Source organism: Mercenaria mercenaria, chromosome 4 (genome assembly GCF_021730395.1).
Source record: "Mercenaria mercenaria strain notata chromosome 4, MADL_Memer_1, whole genome shotgun sequence".
Lineage (NCBI taxonomy): Eukaryota > Metazoa > Mollusca > Bivalvia > Venerida > Veneridae > Mercenaria > Mercenaria mercenaria.
In genome coordinates, this window is record NC_069364.1 from 87,745,957 (window position 1) to 87,769,332 (window position 23,376).

Here is a 23,376-nt window from a genome sequence, read left to right on the forward strand (position 1 = left end):
CAATTCCATTGGATTTAACTAAACTAAAGTCGTAAAAAGGATGCAAGGGAATTAGTTTATTATGTTTATAGGGCCATCGATGTCGGTAAAATTTTGGGCCATACTCGTGTGCCCATCACTAAAATCAAATTGTTGTGTTTATTGTAAAGTGTTATTCATACCCATGAACATTATATATTTATAAAGGCAATAAATAATAAATTAATCAAATCAACAGGACTGGAAAAAATCTTAACATACAAGGAAACTCGTAATGCCTTCCAAATTTCATAAAGGTTGAAAGTACGCAGGCTACATTTGAAAACAAAAGTCACATTTATAGTGGTCTATAGTCAGAGTTCAAGCGCAGGGGCCAGACCGTTTTAAGGTATGCGTGTGGACCTTTCCATTTTTTTTTTTTTTTTTTTTTTTTTTTTGGTAATGGGGAGTCAATTTTCAGCGCTTTAATACGATTTGAAAATACTTTGATTTTAGCACGACATATCAGCTTTTCATCTACGGAAAAATATATTTATACCCGAAAAAAAACACAATCCCAAAGGGGTCCATAACGGAGCAAGTGTATATGGATATTTTTGGAACTTCGTCAAATCGTTCGAATGGTCATTTTTGATGTTGCCTAAATGTGTCAGTATATGATAAATGTATAATAAATGTTGATTTTACGGAAGCATGAAATGGCCATCAGGCTTTTAAGTTTTACTGCGTTACAGGGGCGGAAAGGATATTCAATCAACTGATAAAATCATTTGGACATTTAATTATTTCGATTCTAACCACGCAAATACTTCGTGTTTTACAGCACTATATTTGAGCTAGATACATCAATTCGCGGGCAATATCTGTTTTTAATTACCTACCCACAGTTGGAAAGCGTTACATTAAGGGATTGTCTGACACTTGGGACTTTTTGTTTGAATCATAAAGCAATGCACAACTCTGAAAATGTTGATAAATTATATCTTGGTTTGATATAAAAGAAATCAGAAGAAAATATTTTATTCAAAGCTGATAAAGTCTATGCAGTTTCTTAAAATAGTTCACGTGAATTATGAAGGCGCTCAAATACATCTATCACGGTGTCAGTCCTAAAAGGATAACTAGCGCATTTTACTGTGCCCAGTACCTCGGAGTGTAGGACACGGGAGCCTCGCAGTTCAAAATAAATTGGAATCCGGAGTCCAATAAACTTGAAACGTGATAAGTTGTAATAAAAAGATACAATTTCTACGAGACAGTTTTCAACACAGCATAAAGCATCGTTCTGAGAGACCGGATTTGTTGGTTTGAAAGATAAATAAAGCTGCCCATCGTCGGCGTAAACATGGTGATTAAGTCCATGTTTTTTGCTTATTGCACCAACTGGTTTTGTGTACATTGTGAAAAATTTTGGTCCGAGACGGACCCCTGTGGGATACTGTATGTCATTTTCACTGGTTTTGACAATTTACTTTCTATGTTCACAGTTTGGTAGCGGTCGCTTAGATATGAAGTTATCAATTCGAGTGGTTTCCCTGCGATACCAAAGTGGTCGTGAAGGCGGTGCAATAGTGTCGTCTTGTGGTCGATGGTATCGAAAGCAGCTGATAGGTCAAGCATCACTAACATTGTTACATCATTTTGGTCAAGGGAGTTGAGAATGTCATTTTGAACCTTCAGTAATGCAGTCTCAGTGGAGTGAAATTTTCTGTATGCAGACTGGTGTTCTTCGTGGAGACTGTTCAAAGACAAGTGGCTTTCCAAACGAGCATTGACTATCTTTTCAAGAATTTTAGACACGCACGGTAAATTAGAGACAGGTCTATAGTTCTTCAGAACATTTGCATGTTTTTAATGCGTCTTAAATTCAGATAAATATGTTTTAAAACCCTCTAGATTTTCAAACTCAAAATTCTTTGGTTAAGTAATATTTTTCATCTACGGCTGAAAAGTAAAATTCACGACCGAAGTATAACCATAGTGCTGTATGTATGCAAGCTAAGAAAGCAACTCGGAATTAACATGTAGTTTCAAGAGTGCGCTTACAGGACTCCGGTGCAGTATTTTTACGGGCTCCGCTCCCTTTGGTGTTTCATTTGAATTCAAAATGCGTCTTGTAGCTGTTCAAATGACAGCACGTATTACAGGTTAAGCATAAGTATGTCAGGAAGAAACCGAAGACGATGTTGCTACCAATGGCCTTGATACCGAAATAATATGGAAAAATATGTGTGCATATGGCTTTTACCTGTCAACTGTTTTAAACTAGTTATTTTATGAAATATACTGGTTTGGACATGTATTCGTAAGACAAATTCCAGAAGCAACAATTCCAAGCATTTATTATGAAATACAGTGCCTGTGTTTCTCGAGATTTCACTTTTTTAAGTTGCATTGTCCTAGTGCCTACACGCTTCGAGGTGATGGGCGCGGTAAATTGCGCCACGAGATTGACAATGTGTCCATACATACCAGGGGACATTTCGGTAGAGAAACTACGTAAACACTACAGTCCGGGCGAAAGGAACTCGGACTGTAACATATCTAGTAGTTGAAGTTGATGATACCTGCATTGCCTGCACCAGTGAAATTGTAAAGAACACGTCCAAACAGTCGACACTGATATTAAATGACAATTTTATAAGTACGATAGAGTGGCAATGCAATTCCATAGTGAAACAAATTGTTTCAAACTTGCAAATTAATATCAATTAGCAATTCTTTGTCTTAGATTATGTAATGTTTTGTGTATTACTACCATTTAACACTGTCAAAAATGAGTAAATACTGGTGTGTGTGTGTGTGTGTGTGTGCGTGCGTGCGTGCGTGCGTGCGTGCGTGTGTGTGTGTGTTCGGGTTTAACGTCATTTCCAACAATTTTTCAGTCATATAAACGACGGTGTCTACTTGTAGCAGTGAGCACAATGCCCAACTTTATAGTGCTGCCGCACTGGAATATCACGCCGTAGACACGTGACATGATACCCCACCCAGTCACATTATACTGACACCGGGCTGACCAGTCCTAGCACTACCCTCTTAATGCTGAGCGCCAAGCGAGGAAGCTGCTAGTACCATTTTTTACGTCTCTGGTATGCCGCGGCCGGGGATCGAACCCACGACCTCCCACACTCGAAGCGGACGCGATACCACTAGGCTACCGAGGCGGTTATGTACTGGTAGCAGATGTAAAATCTATCGTAGTGTGATTTATATTTGGGCGGTTTGCTATATGTTTATATAGTGTTGAATTATATAATTATACTTACGTGAGTATATTTGTGTTTTGCAATGCGTTGCCATCTGGCATTCCTGATTAAATGGAGCGAGTTAATAAGTTTAAACTACCAAATGAAAGCTTTACCACTCGCCGTTTTAATTCTGTGACATGTTATAGGCCCGTAACTACAGTGTGCCACTTGGGTTTTGGCCAAGATAAGTGAAAACAATGTAGGAAATGTGGCACTGACATTTAAAACGAGCTGAGGCACTATTGTTTCTTACTGTTATTTTCCCTCACGTATATACTGAGGCTGTATGTGCTTATTTATTTTTTTCTACAAGCTGTATACCCTCTTTTTTACCTTTCACGTTTCGAAAAAAAAGTCGATTGATTGACCATAAACTAAAATACTTTCACCTGATTTAAGCTTGACGAAGCAAATATGGAAAGTATTGATGCAAATAAAAAGTTGATCTCAATTTCAAAATAAATTAAATGATTTTACCGTCCAGGGGTGATACCATGAAAAGATATCGTAGAATGCTCAAGAAATGTAGTTTGCCCCGTACGTTCGCAATATTAAATCCTAATCAAACATAATTATGAATTTCCTTGTAATGACTTAAGGATAACATGGTATAATAGCCATATTTCATATCTTGTAAATGGATGGTAAAATTTAAATGGAATTTGATCACTTTAAAGACATTCAAAATTAAAAACTTTTCACCGAGAGATTTTTCAAATTTTATCATTTTTGGGGGAGATAATCGGTATTGAAGTTAACATTTATGCCTATGGGAAATATATAATTTCTTTGATTATGAGAATCTGAACTTGAGTTTCGAGAAAATTTTGCGGTAGAAAGCTGCATTATATGATTCTGATACAAATATAAACAAGAGGGCCAAGATGGCCCTAGCTCGCTCATCTGAGAAACACACCATAACAGTGTAAACATGTTTGACCTAGTGATTTCATGATAACAAATATTCTGGCCAATTTTCATTTAGATTGGACCAAAAATGTGGTCTCTTGAGTTTAAAAGGTATTTTCTTAGAAATGACCTAGTGACCTAGTTTTTTACCCTAGATGACCCATATTTGGACTTGACCTAGATTTTACCAAGGCAATCTTGTGAAAAATACAGTCTCTATCGCATACAAACGGTTTTTCTTTGATTTGACCTAGTGACCTAGTTTTTGACTGCAGATGACCCATATTCAAATTCCACCTAGACTTCATCAAGTTAATCATTCTGACATAATTTTATGAAGATCAATTGAAAAATACAGCCTCTATTGCATACACAATTTTTTTTCTTTGATTTGACCTAGTGACATAGATTTTAACCCCAGATGACCAATAATTAAACTTGACCTAGATTTTATCAAGGCAATCGTTCTGACATAATTTTATGAAGATTAATTGAATAAAACAGCTTCTTTCACATATACAAGGTTTTTCTTTGATTTGACCTAGTGACCTAGTTTTTAACCCCAGATGACCCATATTTAAACTCGGCCTAGATTGCAACAAGATATTCATTCTGACCAAATTTCATGAGAATCAATTGGACAATACAGCCTCTATCGCATACACAATATTTTTCTTTGATTTGATCTAGTGACCTAGTTTGATCCCAGATGACCCATTTTAAAACATGGCCGAAATTTCAACAAGGCAATCATTCTAATTTAATTCCATGAAGATCAAACGAAAAATGCAGCCTCTATCACATACACAAGGTTTCTCTTTGATTTGACCTAGTGACCTAGTTTTTGACCTCAGATGACCCATTTTTGAACCTGGCCTAGATTTCTTCAACTTAGGTAATCATTCTGACAAAATTTCATGAAAATCAGTTGAAACATACAGCCTCTATCGCATACACAAGGGTTTTCTTTGATTTGACCTAGTTATCTAGTTTTTGAACCCAGATGACCCATATTCGAATTTTTCCTAGATTTCATCAAGGTAATCATTCTGACCAAAATTTATGAAAATCAATTGAAAAATACAGCCTCTATCGCATACACAAGGTTTTTCTTTGATTTGACCTAGTGACCTAGTTTTGACTACAGATGACCCATATTTAAATTCCACCTCGACTTCATCAAGGCAATCATTCTGACATAACTTTATGAAGATCAATTGAAAAATACAGCCTCTATTGCAAACACAAGATTTCTTTCTTTGATTTGACCTAGTAACCTAGTTTTTAATTTAAGATGACCAATATTTAAACTTGATCTAGATTTTATCAAGGTAATCATTCTAACTAAATTTCATGAAAATCAATTAAAAAAACAGCTTCTATCACATACACAAGGTTTTTTTATTTAACCTAGTGACCTAGTTTTTAACCCCAGAAGACCCATATTTAAGATCGACCTAGATTTTATCAAAGGTATTCATTCTGACCAAATTTCATGAAAATCAATTGGACAATACAGCCTCTATCTCATACACATGATTTTTCTTTGATTTGATCTAGTGACCTAATTTTTGATCCCTTTTGACCCATTTTCAAACTTGGCCTAAATTTCAACAAGGTAATCATTCCAATTTAATTTCATTACGATCAATTGAAAAATACAGCCTCTATCACATACACAAGATTTTTCTTTGATTTGACCTAGTGACCTAGTGACCAAGTTTTAGACCCCAGATGACCCATTTTTGAACTTGGCCTAGATTTCGTCAACTTAGGTAATCATTCTGACAAAATTTCATGAAGATTAGTTGACAAATACAGCCTCTATCGCATACACAAGGTTTTCTCTGATTTGACCTAGTGACCTAGTTTTTGAAACCAGATGTCTCATTTTCGAACTTGGTCTAGATTCCATCAACTTAGGTTATCATTCTGACAAAATTTCATGAAGATCAGTTGAAAAATACAGCCTCTATCGCATACACAAGGCTTTTCTGACCTAGTGACCTAGTTTTTGACCCCAGATGACTAATATTCGAACTTGGCCTAGATTTCATCAAGGTTATCCTTCTGAGCAAAATTCATAAAGATCAATTGAAAAATACAGCTTCTATTGCATACACAAGGTTTTTCTTTGATTTGACCTAGTGACCTAGTGTTTGATCCCAGATGACCCATTTTTGACCTTGGACTAGATTTCATTAAGGTAATCATTCTGACCAAAATTCATGAAGATCAATTGAAAAATACAGCCTCTATCGCATACACAAGGTTTTTTTTTTATTTGACCTAGTGACCTAGTTTTTGACTGCAGATGACCCATATTCAAATTCCACCTAGACTTCATCAAGGCAATCTTTCTGACAAAATGTTATGAAGATCAATTGAAAAATACAGCTACTATTGCATACAAAAGTTTTGTTTCTTTGATTTGACCTAGTGACCTAGTTTTTAACCCCAGATGACCAATACTTAAACTTGACCTAGATTTTATCAAGGCAATCGTTCTAACCAAATTTCATGAAGATCAATTGAATAAAACAGCTTCTTTCACATACACAAGGTTTTTATTTGATTTGACCTAGTGACCTAGTTTTTAACTGCAGATGATCCATATTTAAACTCGACCTAGATTTCATCAAGATATTCATCCTGACCAAATTTCATGAAAATCAATTGAAAAATTCAGCCTCTATCACATACACAAGATTTTTCTCTGATTTGACCTAGTGACCTAGTTTTAGACCCCAGATGACCCATTTTCGAACTTGGCCTAGATTTCGTCAACTTAGGTAATCATTCTGACACAATTTCATGAAGATCAGTTGAAAAATACAGCCTCTATCGCATACACAAGGTTTTTCTTTGATTTTACCTAGTGACCTAGTTTTTGACACCAGATGACTCATTTTCGAACTTGGTCTAGATTTCATCAACTTAGGTAATAATTCTGACAAAATTTCATGAAGATCAGTTCAAAAATACAGCCTCTATCGCATACACAAGGCTTTTCTGACCTAGTGACCTAGTTTTTGACCCCAGATGACCAATATTCGAACTTGGCCTAGTATATATATTTACTTTGATTTGATCTAGTGACCTAGTTTTTGATCCCAGATGACCCATTGTCAAACTTGGCCTAAATTTCAACAAGGCAATCATTCTAATTTAATTTCATGACGAGCAATCGAAAAATACAGCCTCTATCACATACACAAGGTTTTTCTTTTATTTGACCTGGTGACCTAGTTGTTGACCCCAGATGACCCATTTTTGAATTTGGCCTAGATTTTATCAACTTAGGTAATCATTCTGACAAAATTTTATGAAGATTAGTTGAACAATACAGCCTCTATCGCATACACAAGGTTTTTCTTTGATTTGACCTAGTGACCTAGTTTTTGACCCCAGATGATCCATTTTCGAACTTGGTCTAGATTTCATCAACTTAAGTAATCATTCTGACAAAATTTCATGAAGATCAGTTGAAAAATAGAGCCTCTATCGCATACACAAGGTTTTTCTTTGATTTGACCTAGTGACCTCGTGTTTGACCCCAGATGACCAACCAATATTCGAACTTGGCCTAGATTTCATCAAGGTAATCATTCTGAGCAAAATTCATAAAGATCAATTGAAAAATACAGCTTCTATTGCATACACAAGGTTTTTCTTTGATTTGACCTAGTGACCTAGTTTTTGATCCCAGATGACCCATTTTCGATCTTGGCCTAGATTTCATCAAGGTAATCATTCTGACAAAACTTCATGAAGATCAGTTGAAAAATACAGCCTCTATCGTATACACAAGCTAAATGTTGACCGATAGACGACAGACGACAGACGCCGGACATCGAGCGATCACAAAAACTCCCTTAGCTAAAAAGAAATCTAAAATTCCCCGTAGGGAAAAGGAGAAAATCATTTTTTTTCCTAGTTTTCAGGGTAGATAACTCATGAAAAACCAAAATTATCAGGGGAGGTAATCTAAAGGACATTTTTGAGAACTTCTGTCACTATATAACTTGTCAATATGCACCTTATTTCTATCGTTTGATATTTTTAAAGCTCAAATGATCAAGTTGTATGTACGCTTTTGGTGAAATTGAGGTCTATTACACCATGTTATCCTTAAGTTTTAGCACAGATATCCTACCATCATTTTGTAAATTCTTCAATATTCATTGGTCTGCTTGGACAACATGTTTTCAGTTTAATTTCAAATAGTAGATCTTTAACGATTTACTTAAAAATAATTAAAATACAGTAGCAGGAAAAAGTCATTTTTTCAAGCAACAGATTTTTTTTTAAAAGCACTGACATTCTATCAGTATATTAAATAAACTTTGCACGTGTTTTTCTATTCATGATATTGGTTGTACGAGAAACATTAACCGATATTTGTAATTAGGGAAAGAGTTAATGGGCACCGAATTACATGACACCGTTTTAAATTTACAGTTGTAAACACTTTTTCTCTCATAATTTTTATGCTTTATCATGTTTCTGCTTTACAAATTAAACAGTAATTTGTTACATTATCCTCTATCACAAACACGAGCAGCCATTTCCTTCTTGCATGTCTGAATATATCATATTGAGGTAACCGTTTCACCGAAATTATAACAAGTCAAATAACCTCATTCCGTATCATATTTTCGTTGGGCAACATCCGGACAGTTATTGGTACAATTTAAGAAAACGTTGCAGACGAGCGGTTGCATATAACACAGTTCATTATTTGATAAGAGTGAACCACTTTGTCACCAAACAAAATAACATTTTCTTTATCACTGTCACATTATCACAATAATCTCCAAATTTATATCTTGAAAAACATGGATAAATTTCCTACCATGTTAATATATGAAATTTAAACATAGCCTAACATATGATTAATGAAAATTGTTAAATTATTATGTAGTTGACAATAATGATAGATATCCTGTAATTACGAACACTAAGGAAAATAAGAATTCTCAATTTCTTGAAGTGTTCCAGTTAATCAGAAGGTGAATGTGATTGAAATCTATGTAGTTTCAGGATACATCTATGTTGCCCTATGATAGGGTATATTTTATATTTACAGCAAAAGTTACTTCAATATTATCCCGTATTGTTCATAAATTTATTTTGGTTTAGAGATTATTTTGATCATGTGATTCCTCACAGTGTTTATTGGCAGATCATTTTAGGAAAGATAGATATGTTACCCTTCTAAATTTCTATAAATGAACTTATCAATCGTTCAGTTTGGACAGTTCCAGGCTGATTTAAGGTCTTCAGTGGTCGCAAACACAGAATGAGTCGTGCCCAGCATGATAAGGGTTATTATCATTCAACTTTACAATATTACACATTGTATAAGATCAATTGCGCACATCATATGAATCAGGTAACAGCTAATACGAGAAAAGCAGGACCAATACGAGAAAACAGGGCCAATATCGAATTCAAGTTTTTTGACTGGTTCAAAATAGAGGGTCAATATTCCGTCAATCTTTTAATGACGACATTTTGTTTTACATAAAATTTATACATTACAATAGTTTTAACATTTTTAACAAAGATATAATCTAACATGTTCATGTAATAACCATGTAACACTTTGTAGATTACAACGATATTTTCGGCTCATTCGTTATTGTGTATAAACAAGCTCTGACAATTTTCGAAAATATGAGAAACTCAGATTTATTAAAAGGATGAAACTTAACTTAAACAGATATTTAGATGGTGTGGACTATTCGTGCAATAATAATAGCGGTTCACATGCTGGGAAGTAAATGAAAACGAACGTCAGTCATAAACTGCAAGCATTTTTGAATAAGAATAAAATTAGACATGAGGGTGTATAACATGTAATTGGTCTGTTGTATTTTCTTGATCACGCATATCGGTACAAATTTGTGTCTCGTTGATAATGCTTAACACAATTTTAATTTTTTCTTCAACGTGCATAACTACAAAAAGAGTAATTATGGTGTTACTGCACATATTCGAAGGTTGAATAATAAAATGATCCATGCCATGGGAAAACCAACATAGTGGGTATGCGACCAGCATGGGTCCAGACCAGCCTGCGCATCCGCGCAGTCTGGTCAGGATCCATGCTGTTCGCTTTTAAAGCCTATTGGAATTGAAGAAACTGTTAGCGAACAGCATGGATCCTGACCAGACTGCGCGGATGCGCAGGCTGGTCTGGATCCATGCTGGTCGCACACCCACTATGTTGGTTTTCTCATGGCACGGCTCAAATCATCATTAATCAAGCGGTTTCATATTGGCCTAGTTATTTGTCCTCGGGCAGTCGTATTGGCTTTTGCCCTACTGACAAACAACTAAAGAGTGATATGTACATGGACAGTGTAATTACGGGAGTAAACTTGGTCAAGGAAGCTAAAGCGCTTTATCAGGTTTTCGAAGAAAATATTTTCAGAAGTAAAGATGAGTTTGCGTGAGTTAAGTGGGTGTCAAACAATGATCAGGTCATGGGAGCCAGGCAGATATTGCAGGTCAGCAGGGATACAAACCCAAAACGAAAAGGACCAGGTGGGGGCCCCAACCCTTTACAGGAATTTCTAAAATTATAAAGTTATTTCTTGGGGCCCTGCCCATAATTTGAAATGTAGAAAAGGACATCAATTTTCTGAAGTTAAGTGGAATATTTCCGACAACCTTTAGTTTGCCAAAAACAGCGAAGGGAAAAAGTAGAGGCTTTTTTTTAAGTAAGGAATTCAGAAGAGGCATTAACAAAATTGAAAAGAATGGGATGTCACACGGGAAGAGCAAAGACCAGAGGGCATCAAAAGAAATTGCAAGCCGAGAAGGAAAACGAGAGACAAATATTAGTGACGCAGGCTCAAATGCCAGGTCAGTATGACCTCAGGCCCAACGCTAGACGGCCTCATATGCAGTACCAGTCTTCACCTCGTCAACCATTTTCACCTCAAGTATTCCCTCTCCGATCTTCAGCCTATAGACCCACACCTTACCACATTCCAAGACCGAGAAGAATTTTTTCGGATACCTCGTTTACAGAAACTAGTCTAGGTCCCGGCTCCTATCAGCAAGGTTCAGTCTCAACACCTCAGGAAACCGTAGTAAAATGTTCCCATGAAAACTAAACCTAGTGAAGTTAATAATGGTGAAGAGAATACGAATTCATCTACCGGAACAAATGGACAATCTGAAATAAGAACTGGTCATAGGAAGAGTAATATAGACACCTTTTAATTTGGTTTCCTTTTTAATTTGTTTAGTTTCTCAGCTTGGACATTTCGGCCTGGGTGGTTCCAATACTCCCGCTTTCATAGCTTTGGGTATTGTATAATCACCCCTTGGATATGGTGCCTGCTTTTTAATTTTGTCTTTTGGCAGTTCCTGTGATATTCAGGCTCCATAACCTCAGATCCCCTTTCTAAATTCCAGTTTGTTTAGTTCTGTCCATTGTTTTCTCGTTTAGGGCAAACTCATTATTTCAACTTGGGACCATACGCCGCTTATCATGGAATTACACGCTAGTGCATCGTTGAAAACACAAGGACAAATATCATTGAAGGTTCCATGTGTACCGCCGTATGAACACATCTGCGGGTGTCTCTAAATTGTTTTTTTTACTTATAGCATTTGTAAGTGTTGAGTTCTGCTCAACCCGGGGCTAGAGGGCGTGGGCGGTAGCATACATTTCCTCTACCGTCCATGAACAGGCTCAATCAAACCGAGCCTGCAACATATTCTAGCAATCTGTGGAGTTTCCACATTTTCTATTTTACAATGGACAAATAAAATACAAAAGAAAGATTCATAGTTAATTTCCAGATATCTTTTAATCACGATGAGAGTGCACTAAATAAGTTTAGATAAGATGTTGAAAACCAATAAAGATGTCTGATGTAGTGAAAAATGTACGCTCTCCCATTACTACATTACATGGCGCCGGAACCGGGGATAAGTGGGAAAAGTTTAAATTGAATCAAAGTGGCATTGGAAAAAATCTTTCGAGGAAGGAAAGAAGTGGATGTGTATTCGATGTGCAAAAATTAAAGGAATGCCTTGTGATTTTTTTTGAAAATAATTTAGTGTATAAAGTGTGAAAAAATTGAAAAGTGAGAGTTGTATTGATATATATTATTCATCATGTCGAATCTAAAATATTTGAAAGGAGTAAGGACGCGGTATTTCAATATCCTTGAAAAGGAGGTGAGTGAAGTATATTTGTTTGTACAATCAAAAACATGAAGTGGATAAAACAGAAACTCTATCATGAAAGATTACAATTATATTGTGCAATGTGACTTTCATAAGGATTATAGTCCTTATTCGCTGGACAATCAATTTCTGACACTCCTAGTTTTGGATTTAAGCACAGAAAGCTTACATAATGAATTTTAAAGTATTCAAGAACTTTTACCTGAAAATACTATTGACCTTGATGCTTAAACATCATAACATGCTCTCTGATGATACATTAAACTATACTTGTGATATTTTTTTTTGCCCAAGAAAATATTATTAAAGACCCGACTCGTAGCGATCCCACAATCTTGGATGTTATATTAATAAACAGTTCAAGTCTTATTTCCGATACATTAATTTTGCTATTTTAAATAATAAATTATGCCAGTCAGAACTAATTTTTGAGCCAGAAATCTTCATTTGTATACAAATCAGTATGTTAAACATAAAGAAATCCACCGAGCCTGACCGTTTATCTTCAAAACTTGTAAAGCTGGCCTAACCAGCAATGTCAGGTCATCTTACCCTTCTGGTTAATAAATCTTTTTCAACTTCAGTTTTCCGCAATAGCTTGAAAATCACCCAGGTTACACCACTGCATAAAAAGAAAAGGGAACTACCGCCTTGTCAGTATCTTACCAATTTTATCCAAAAATAAATTGAGAGAGCCATTAATGTTCAAATTGTAATTTTTATAAACAACATTTTAATATGTATTTATTCGCTTTTAGGTCTGGTTACGGGGTCAAACCTCTCTTTTAAGGATAGTTGAAGATTGAAAACAAACTTGAAGTCTCAATTCAAATGGATCTTTCCAAAGCTTTTGCTTTTCTACCATATGGTTTACTCATTTTTAAACTTAGGCATATGGTGTATCTGAAAAATCCCTGAAATAAGTAAAATGTTATCTTTGCAATATAAGTCTGTGCATTAAGTTAGGTTAATTCAGAAGTGATTTTAAAGATATCTATAAAGAAGTTCCACAATGTTCAATTTTAGGGCCGATTCTTTTCAACATTTTCATAAATGATATCTTCCATTTTGTACAAGTTAGTACATTGTAAAATTATGCTGATAACAACACTATCACATGCAGACCATGAAATTAATAGTGTTATAACTACTTTGGAAATTGATAGTTTATCACTCATTAAATGGTTTTCAGACAAAAAATTCCAAGCTATTGTTATTGATAATAAAACAAAGAAATGTAATATCCCCTTCGATATAGACGACAGTATCATTTCATGTGATGAAGAAGTAAAACTGTAAGGAGTAACTATAGATCTAAAACTTAATTTTCACTCTCATGTTTCAAGTATTTGTAAAAACGCATCTCGGCAATTGAATGTACTAAACCGCATTGGACGTAATCTATGTAAATAAGGTAAACTTAACATCTACTACTCATTTATCATGTCAAATTTTTATTTTTGCCCATTGGCTGGGCACTAACACTAAAAAAAGAAAGGGTATTGTGTTTAATTTATAACGGCTACAGTTCAGATTATATAACTGTTTTAAATTAATCTCAGTTCCTGTCTCTGAAAGTTAGGCGTCTAAAGACAACTGCTCTAGAAACTTTTTAAATGGTTAATAAACAAGCTCCAGCTTACCTTCATGACCTTATAAATATTAATGATAAAACTTATCCTTTTGGGTATACAACACTGCAGAAGTGCCACGGGTAAGGACAACAAGATACGGTAGCAACTCCTTCCGTTCTTACGCAGACAAGCTCTGGAACTCCTTTCCTCAACATTTTAGAGATGAGTCGAACCTAAATTAGTTCCGGCGCTTGATTAATGCTTGGAACGGACAGAGTTGTCGCTCTTCTTGTTGTGCCAACAACGCACAGCTAGTTGTTCTATGTATTTCCTGTTCTGTATTCATGTCAATGCTTTACATGTAATGCATGTCGATTGTTGTTAAGTTTCAGTACATTAGTTTGTCAATTCATATTATAAGCATGCCAATTCATTGATTTGCTCTGCAAAAAGTTATGCTAGATATCAATTATATGTTTTTGTATTCTGCAATTAGTAACTGCTTTTGTTCTCTGCTTAGTTTACATGTTTGTGCTTATTTATCTACGTTACAAAGTTTGCATTTTATAGAAATTCTATTTAATATGCTACTTGAGAGATACGCGCTAATCAGGTTTCTTTCAATCTGATTCGAGTTGATATATGATTTTTAAGACATTTTTAGCTGGTGCACTTTTGTGTTTATATTATCTTTCAGAATTTTATTGATAAGATCTTAATTTCAAGATTGGCACCAACCTCTCAGAGGACAGAGTTTCACAGAGTAAAAGTCACCTTTCAGAAAAAAATGTCGGTACATGTAGAATCAGGAAAATATCACAGTGAGTTAAAATATACTCTGTTATACTTGTCTATGTTAAAAGAAGCAGCTGGTATACGACGATCAAACATACAACTGTGAAATTATTTAAAAGAAAGTTGTAAATAATCCAATTGATAGACGTTATCATCAGATATGATAGATATCAGAATGATAAAATGATATGTGAATAGCTTATTGAAAAGTTTTCTCACAGCAATAAATAAGCTTAAAACTAGCACATCCTTGGGGGGTCCTGATATAATGTTGACTGAATATTTTGTTGTGAATATTTTATTTTTATAATGTGATATGACTTTAAAGGTCCAATACTTAGGAAAGTGAACATTTTAATTTCTTTTAAAAAAGCAAAGAAACTATTTCATTTTATTGGAAAATGAAAGTTGGTATGTAAAAATTTGAAATAAATCGCAGTACATGTACAATTATTTTTCTATGAAGTATGAAGAAAGTTAAAAAGACCTGGGGGTCATTCTGTCGATTCATTGAAATTTCAACTTAATACACATACATTTCTTTGAGTTCCAAAGACCTTCTGTAAATTTTGACCTGCCAATCTTCATTATTTAGTGTCTTGCAGAAGTCTATGCACTGGCTATGAAAAAAATTGCCAACTCACTTTCCCTTAGTAATGGACCTTTAAAGATGCGATATTTACACGGAAAGTAAAACGTAATACATTTGCGTAGGAAGGGTTGTTTAAATAACGTCAATAATTATCGAGGTATCACTTAAAAAACTGTTTTCACGAATTTTGAATAACAAGTTTAAAGTTTGGGCAGACACGTACATTGTATGCGACACTATTAACATTTTATACATATTTCCCCACTTCCTTAACGGGAATTATTTCTATATATAGAAACTTTCTTTCTGTTCGGGAAGCAAAAACGTTTTAGTTTTCTTCAAAAGGTCCAGTGCATGAAAATATACATGGTATAATGGAATAATATACATCATTTTGAACCTGAATGATTTATCAAACCGGTCAAACAGCATGTTTAAATAAATATTTTATTCAACTTTGAAATTTGTTAATTTCAGGTCACCCCAACATTTTTAGTGAGATATATATTTACACTGAACTGAACTGCCGGTAATAATTAAGGACAGAAGTATCCTTATATTAATTATACGAAACACAACTAACAAAACTGAACAAAATCCTGGTATGATTTTAAAGAAAACGGATTTAACTGAACTCACTAAAGTCGTAAGAAGGATGTAAGGGAGCTATCTGGAAGAGAAAGTGCAGTATGTTTATAGGGCCATCATTGATGTTGGTAAATTTTTGGGCTCTACCCATGTGCTTATCACTAAAATCAATTGTAGGGTATTATTCACATCCATGTATCGTACATTTCTATAAGCAAAATAATTCTAAAAAATTAATATGAATCAATACGACTGGAGAAATTTTAATATACACTGAATTTGACCTGAAACTTATAATGCCTTTGAAATTTCATACAAAATGGCTAAGACTTCTGCTTGAAATCTTAACACACTTTTGTAATCACGATATATATTTCGAAAGAATTCAGAAATTTAACACAAACGATTCGAAAGCGGAAAATCAAGTGTACGAATTCTATAAAATTTGATAATTTCATTTAAGCAGTTAATACTTTTTGCGAAAACATGCACTGCTTTTTAAGTTATTTGAAACAGCAAATTGTCGAAATGCAACAAAAACGATTTCAAATTTGTGCAAAAATCCTATGAAAATGATTCATTGATAGAATGTTATAAAGTTAAAAAGGGTATAACAAAAAATTCATCAGGCCAGAATTTCCAGACAAGATGCGTATGTCCGCTTGATATCGATGAGGTAAACCACAATTCATTTGAAATGGATGAAAAAGGCGGTCAGAGCATGAGGAAAGGGCTTGTTACTCGCAATATGTGAATGTCTTCTTTATGCTAACCAAGTTTAATTTGATTTGAATTAAAATTACAAGATTTGCGCATACAAGTGTTTTCGGTGCTTCCGAGGGATCTACTTTTCAGATTTTTTTTACTTCACAACAGCGGGTGTTAAGTGCTGTGTGGCAGCCGTAAAAAGTCGCCCCGACTTCATCGCAGTGTTGTTATATTTTCTGACCCTTCGGGATCATTGATTTCAACTCTTTAAGATTTGAAGATTGAATACTGCTTAAGCCGGTGCTAGGGGGCGTGGGCAGTGTTGCATTTTCCATTACTGCTCATGAACAGACGCAATCAAACCGAGTCTGCAATTTTCACTGTTTGCCTTGTTTTCGGTGTTTCCGAGGGATCTACTTTTCAGATTTTATTTACAGTGGGACGGACTGAGAGACGGACTTTTTTTATTTGTTTCTTTGTTCGTTTTTATTAATCTGTTGGATGGATGTTAGAATCACATCGACACAATTTCTGATATATACCCCGAGCTGTCCCTATAGAGAGTTTTTCGGGCTAAGATGGACTTTTGGTCGAACGGAAGATTCATACACTGTACACACACAGGTTATTCTTCCAGGCCTAAAAAATAGCTTCCAGTCCGCACATCGAAATATACAGAGACTGAAAGAGAATATCTCAGTTAAAGTGTCCGGCCTGATACGTAGGTTTATTGGAACCAGTGTACTTAAGTTATTGTAATTTTCCATATTCGAACATGCTACATGTTCACTTTTCGTAATTTATTTTTGATGAACAAAATGTTCCATTCTATCACGAAAATTCCTTGGACTGACATGAGCAACACTGTCTAGTAAAATGAAGTGAATAACTAAATTTTTTCGCAAATGACATGGTAGTTGTGAATTGTATGAAATATCTGAGAAGCGAACGGCTAATGTAAGTTATCAATTTTCCTTTGTGTTGGCACTCTTGATATCCTATACAACGATATGATTAATGGAATATTAGAGACAACAGTTACTTATTACATTTTAATTAAGATACACGTTCTCATTTATCTTCAAAAATGCCAAGATCCGTTCAATAAAGTAAGATAAAGGTATGTTCAAGCTTCCCGAATGAGAATTGGGACTTTTTTTAAATAAGTATTTTCAACGATAAATAAAAATTGTATTCTGACTGAATTGAAGATATTTAGATGCATCTTTCAATTTCACAAAGTCTAGAACACGATGGTATAATTAACAACAACTTTACCGTTCCGGAATTGGTAAACCATATAGATTGTTTCACGGACGGAAAGTTCCTCTTTTTGTATGTTGAAGCTCAAGCTGATTTTCGGTCAGTTATGAGCACATGTGACAATGTGTTTGTATCAAATGGTTAAATAAATAAGGTTCGAAATAAAGGGAAGCAAGTCTATACTTTAATGTAGATAATAATAAGACGTTTTATTATACTGTAAGAGATAATCGGTGTTATTAAATGATAAATTAGGTATACGACATTATCATATCTATGTGCGAATCGGTTAAACTACTTGAAAGTACTTAGCGAAAAATACACAAGTGTACGATACACATAAGTGACTTGATTAGATTTATTCATTTAGGATGTCGCTTACAGTAAGGCATGATTTCTGACGAGCCTCAGTAACGGATTTCTGAGCAAAATGTCTCGGATTTCAGAACGAATTCTGTGTTAGTTGCCGTCTTTGAAAACGAAAATGGATTTCACTGAGTTGATATAAATCTAAATTGTTTCTTGATGATACAGTGCTAGGTTTTCTTAGGTAGGTGACTGTCATTTAACAGATTATGTTGATGATGCCATTTTGTTTTTAACATCACAGATTTCATGCGAGCTATTTTCTATATCACGGATTTCTGCCTGCATATGGTAGATTTATGACTTTGAAGTATGGGTAATTTTGACATTCCTTTCTTGAAAATTCTTCTCCCATAGACCTGTCTTAGCATAAAAGCGTGGTAAAAATCTTAAATACCTTCTAGTCACGTACAGATATTTGGCGCTGCCCCTGCCCCAGACAGCGCCCGTTCTAGCAAATGATCCTGATCTATTTGTACACATTGTACCAGGACAGTAGAAAGGATAGAAAAAAAAATTGGCAGATTTTCAATTTCTCAGATGTACAAACTTAAATTTAGTGCAGACTGTTCATCATCAAATGTTATTTATCTTACAACTTGTTAAACGCGTTACATGCAATTTGTAGGTCATACACGACAAAAGGTTTCTAAACGTATGAACAGTCATGAATTCTACATTACGATCCTGCATGGTGGTGTGGCTATACATTTCAGTAGGACTGATCACCACCTTTATGATTTCAGCTTTTTATCAATTGACATTGTTGATCATGATATGGATAGACTATTGCGTAAAACTTCCTGGTTTTACCTCTTTTTATGCACACCCACCTAGTATGAACACATCGTTTTGTTTAATGTATTATACAGATATATCCACCACTTTACCATGTTCTCATGACTTAAATGTTACAATTGTAAAGTATAATTTTTATTGATGTTCTTGGTTTTATTAATACATATTTTTAAAATTTTCACTAGTTTACCTTAACAATTTATTTCTACTTTATTATCTCCCTTTATTGCTTTTACTATGTCGCTGATTTCTTCGTCATTTTATGTATTAAAGTTAGATTTTGATGACAATCGAAACACTTTGCCCATCGAACAGTGTGATGTGCTGGATATAGGTTTATTTTATAATATGGGTCTATGAAAAAACGTACAGACTTGCCTAAAGAATGTAGTGAACTTTATTCACTTCTGAATTGATCTTGTAAGTGGACTAAGTGGACGCTTCCGTATAAACGAGACGTGTTCCTATGAAGTCATGTTTGCGACCAAAGATAGAAAAAGTTTGCTTACTTTTATAAGTAGTTAAATGTTAATAAATACACAATTGAAATCTATATATTTCCGATACACAGTAATGTTTGGGAAATAAAATCAGTTTAAATTGTCCTTGTATAATTTGCTATAATTGCATGTCTATAATTAAAATAAACAAAGGAAATAAAATGTATATTTACATCGTGTATTCTTTTATTAAATGACTTAAGTACGTGTCTTTTATTATATTAATGATATCTTTTTCTGTAACACAAAGTCAAGCGAATACATCAACAGTTTGGAGTGACTACCACAACGTAGTCAGTTTAGAACATGGAAATGTATGGAGTTTTTACATAATGTATTCTTGTATAAAATGTCATAATAATCCTAGATCTATTAGGAATACAACTGTATGTTAATACGTGGTAACTAATGTAATTTGTACATACCAATTTAGATCTGTATGAGTTAATGAAAATTGAAATATTTTGTATTGTATACTTGATCTTATACGATATATAGTTTAGAAGTCTAACTATTGCCCGACGTGTGAAGGTCAAGGGATAATTGTTTTGACTATTGACTGGCAAGCATTGCCAAAAAGTGTTTTAACATGGCATCAGAAATTAATTTTTACAGTTTTATTTTTTAATTTTTGACTTACTTACACGGTAAAAATGTGTTTCATATAGAACGTGTATATAGCACATACTATGGACCGGCGATTTACATTAGAAGTCCTGTAATAATGTGTGCTATTAACCGATCTGTAGTTCAATAAAGGGTTGCCGGGCAAAACTGTAACTTAAAAAGAAAAGGACATGTTTGAAATTCATTTCTGATGTCATGTAAGAAAACGCATATTTCAAAGCTCACCATTGCACAGTGTCCTAGTGTTCTGTGGAGGCGGCGATATCGCTAGAATCTCGCGTAAAAATTACGGAAGTCGCACTGAAATTGATCTAGAAGCGTCAACTGTCGCCTTAAGAAAACGCGTGGGACGAACTACCGTGTGAAATGACCGGACCTGAGTACGAATCATCCACTCCTTTGCCTACGTTTCCCCGAAAAGGAAAACAACGTTCAAACTGATGGTGTTTTGTCTAATACTAATGTGGTTCCCCCAGGAAGTCCATAGACAGTTTAAAATCCGATGTTGTTGACCGTCCCACCTACTGCCTCCACATGTCAATTAAAAGTAACTTAATTAAGTCCCGCGACAGCTCAAAATCCATCTACTGTTTAAAACCCATTGTCTCAAAAACTGAAAATGTGCCCCGAAATCAAACTATAGAGGGTTTAATAGAAAACTATGGTTAAACCAAAATGAAAAAAATGATGGCAAGTTATATGACGGTTGAAGGCAATGACAATTATAATAAAAACTTCAATTGTAGTAATACTAGTGATTTATGTCAATTATATCTTGTTGTTGTCTCCAAGATTATTAAAATGTCCCCTATTGTTTCTTACCAAGGGGACATGTGTCCTCACCATTTTTGATTCTCGGCAGAACACTGCCATTACAATGCATATACCTAATGCCAAAAGTGTGCATTAAGAGGCATGGTTTACATCAGAAAAAATAATACTTATTTCTAGTAAACATATGTCCGCACCGAATTTTTCATTTTTTTCAGTTCCGAAAAGAACATTTTGTCAAATTTCAAGTCAAAACCACATTCGAATATGCAATGGTTTAACAAAGAAAATAAGCGTTATCACGGCTATTATTTCTTTAAAAATTAAATTTATCGCTGCCATCTGATACGGCATTGCTTAAATATGCGTACGAATACCAAAATGATGATAAACAAAGGTTTATCAATGTGTGATCGTCTTGGATAAACAAATCAAACTCTTGGATTAATAGACATTGGAATAATTGAGATATATCAACAATCATTCATTTTTTGTAAAACTATCTTTATAATTCAAAGTTTTTGGTATTACGTTTTACTATGAAAATATTAAAAGAGTATTAAATGGTTATTGGTAGAATCCAGTTCCTTCATTTGTTGTCGCGAGCGAAATAAGAGCACAATATCAAACTTGTCCAATACTAATGCGTTTCTGATAATGGCAAGCCTGAAATGTGATGCCTTATATGTGATGCCAGTGAAATAACAATTAAACCCTTAATTAAAATTACGTGTTTATCAATTCAAAGAGATAACTCTCAGACTTGGAAGAAATATTTACAACTCTGTCTACACCAAATCAAACTTTTGTAATATTTATAAAGAGGGGCTACATTGATTAAACAGTATCAACAATATAAAAGATACTAAAACATGATAGATCTCTAAATATTATTCTACAAATAGAACAATTTAATCCGTCAAGGTCGTCAAAGTGTATCAATACGTTAAGCGGTACGAAAGTGCGCATACTTTTATGAACTATCATAAGTCATCAAAAAATCTTACTGATTTTAGGTGTTGTTGTAATCCGCCTTGTTGTCGGTGTTGTTGGCGGTAATGTCGGCGCTGTCTGTGGTGTACCGTTCACAAAGTTAAATAAAAAAGAATATAAAAACAAAAATCCTACAAAAGACAGACAGGTAAGTGTACACATCTTTAAGCAGTAGTATCCTGTAATGTGAATTAAGTGTTCACGATTTCGTTATTTAAAGCATATTGTACAAAGTACACACTGCAAAATGGAGAACACATCAGTTTTAAACACACTTGTTTTATCTAACTCTTATCTAAATTGTACAGTGTAAGACCAAATTTTAAATAATTCGTTTCATCGGAAATGGTAAATTACTCTATTGTTTCCAGAAACAGTTTGTAATTGTATATTAGTTTTACATTCCTGCCATTTTTTTATTTCGGTTATTGTTATAATTACATGTAATACACATTTAGATTTGATAAGAGTGTAATTCTGCATAAGCACTGTTTACAAGCAGAATGTGTCTCTGAGTAATCAACATTTCCTGTTATTTTGAAATAAGGGAGGGAGTGATTTCACCGAAAGACGGCTTAAGTCAACTTTGTGATACCAAGATAAGATATCAACGGGAAAACGGAACCAGTAAATTAAATGTTATCAATTTGATATCAACGAATAACGGGATGAGTCATCTCTGTGGTAGAATGATGTGATATCAAAAATGAAAAGATTGAATTCTATGGTAGAAAGATCTGATAACAACAGGAACGTGACACTAGTCAACTCTGTAGAAATAAAAAATGCAGGTCAGCTATATGGTAATAAGGCATGATATCTACGTAAAATGGCATTAGTAAGATCTGCTAAATCTAATAATGATGTCAGCCAAATGTGAAACGAGTTTATTCTGGGATCTAAGCAAGATAAATATATGAACTCTTTGATATGTAGGTAGGTAGGTAGGTAGGTAGGTAGAGGACGTTTCAATTTTAAAGCAAAAGTTTGAATAACTAAACAGACAAGAAACATTTCAGTTCAACATCAATGCCTAATTATTAATTTCCTGTTTCAATTAAGGAATAGTCAAACTGTAAAGACAGTAATTAGAGATTGGTTAGATAAACCGCTAATCAAAGTTCAGTATGGCCATATTTTGTCAAGATCACATTTCCCACTTTTGTGAAGAGTAGGATCTTATGTGAAGAATGGGATCGTATTTGTCACACAGCACAGTCATGTATTTTACTTTATATTTTAAATTTGTGATCGATGCAGGGTTTTGACGTGATATTAAATAACATTCTTCATATTTCAATATTTGTACGTGCAACTTTAATAAAATGTGCAATTTTACATCGGAACCACATTTTTCACAACTTGTTGGGTATGAACTCTGCAATGTATTTATCGTACGTTGTTTGCTATATGGTTGTTTTACAGTATGTAACTGATCCATCAAAACCCTT

At 34.3% G+C, this 23,376-nt stretch overlaps 1 protein-coding gene across 2 annotated transcripts in view; it reads right to left on the minus strand.

Moving 5' to 3' along the window:
* Positions 1-22,422, minus strand: part of LOC123552372 (adhesion G protein-coupled receptor L3-like) — a 56,541-nt gene extending 34,119 nt beyond the window's left edge. Inside the window, exon 1 of one of the 2 annotated variants that reach the window (XM_045341990.2) lies at positions 21,940-22,422. In XM_045341990.2, coding sequence (XP_045197925.2) covers positions 21,940-22,087 — 148 coding nt within the window. In that variant the 5' untranslated portion in view covers positions 22,088-22,422. The remainder of the gene's footprint in view (positions 1-21,939) is intronic. The other variant, XM_045341987.2, reaches the window with a different exon arrangement.
* Positions 22,423-23,376: the final 954 nt, after the last annotated feature.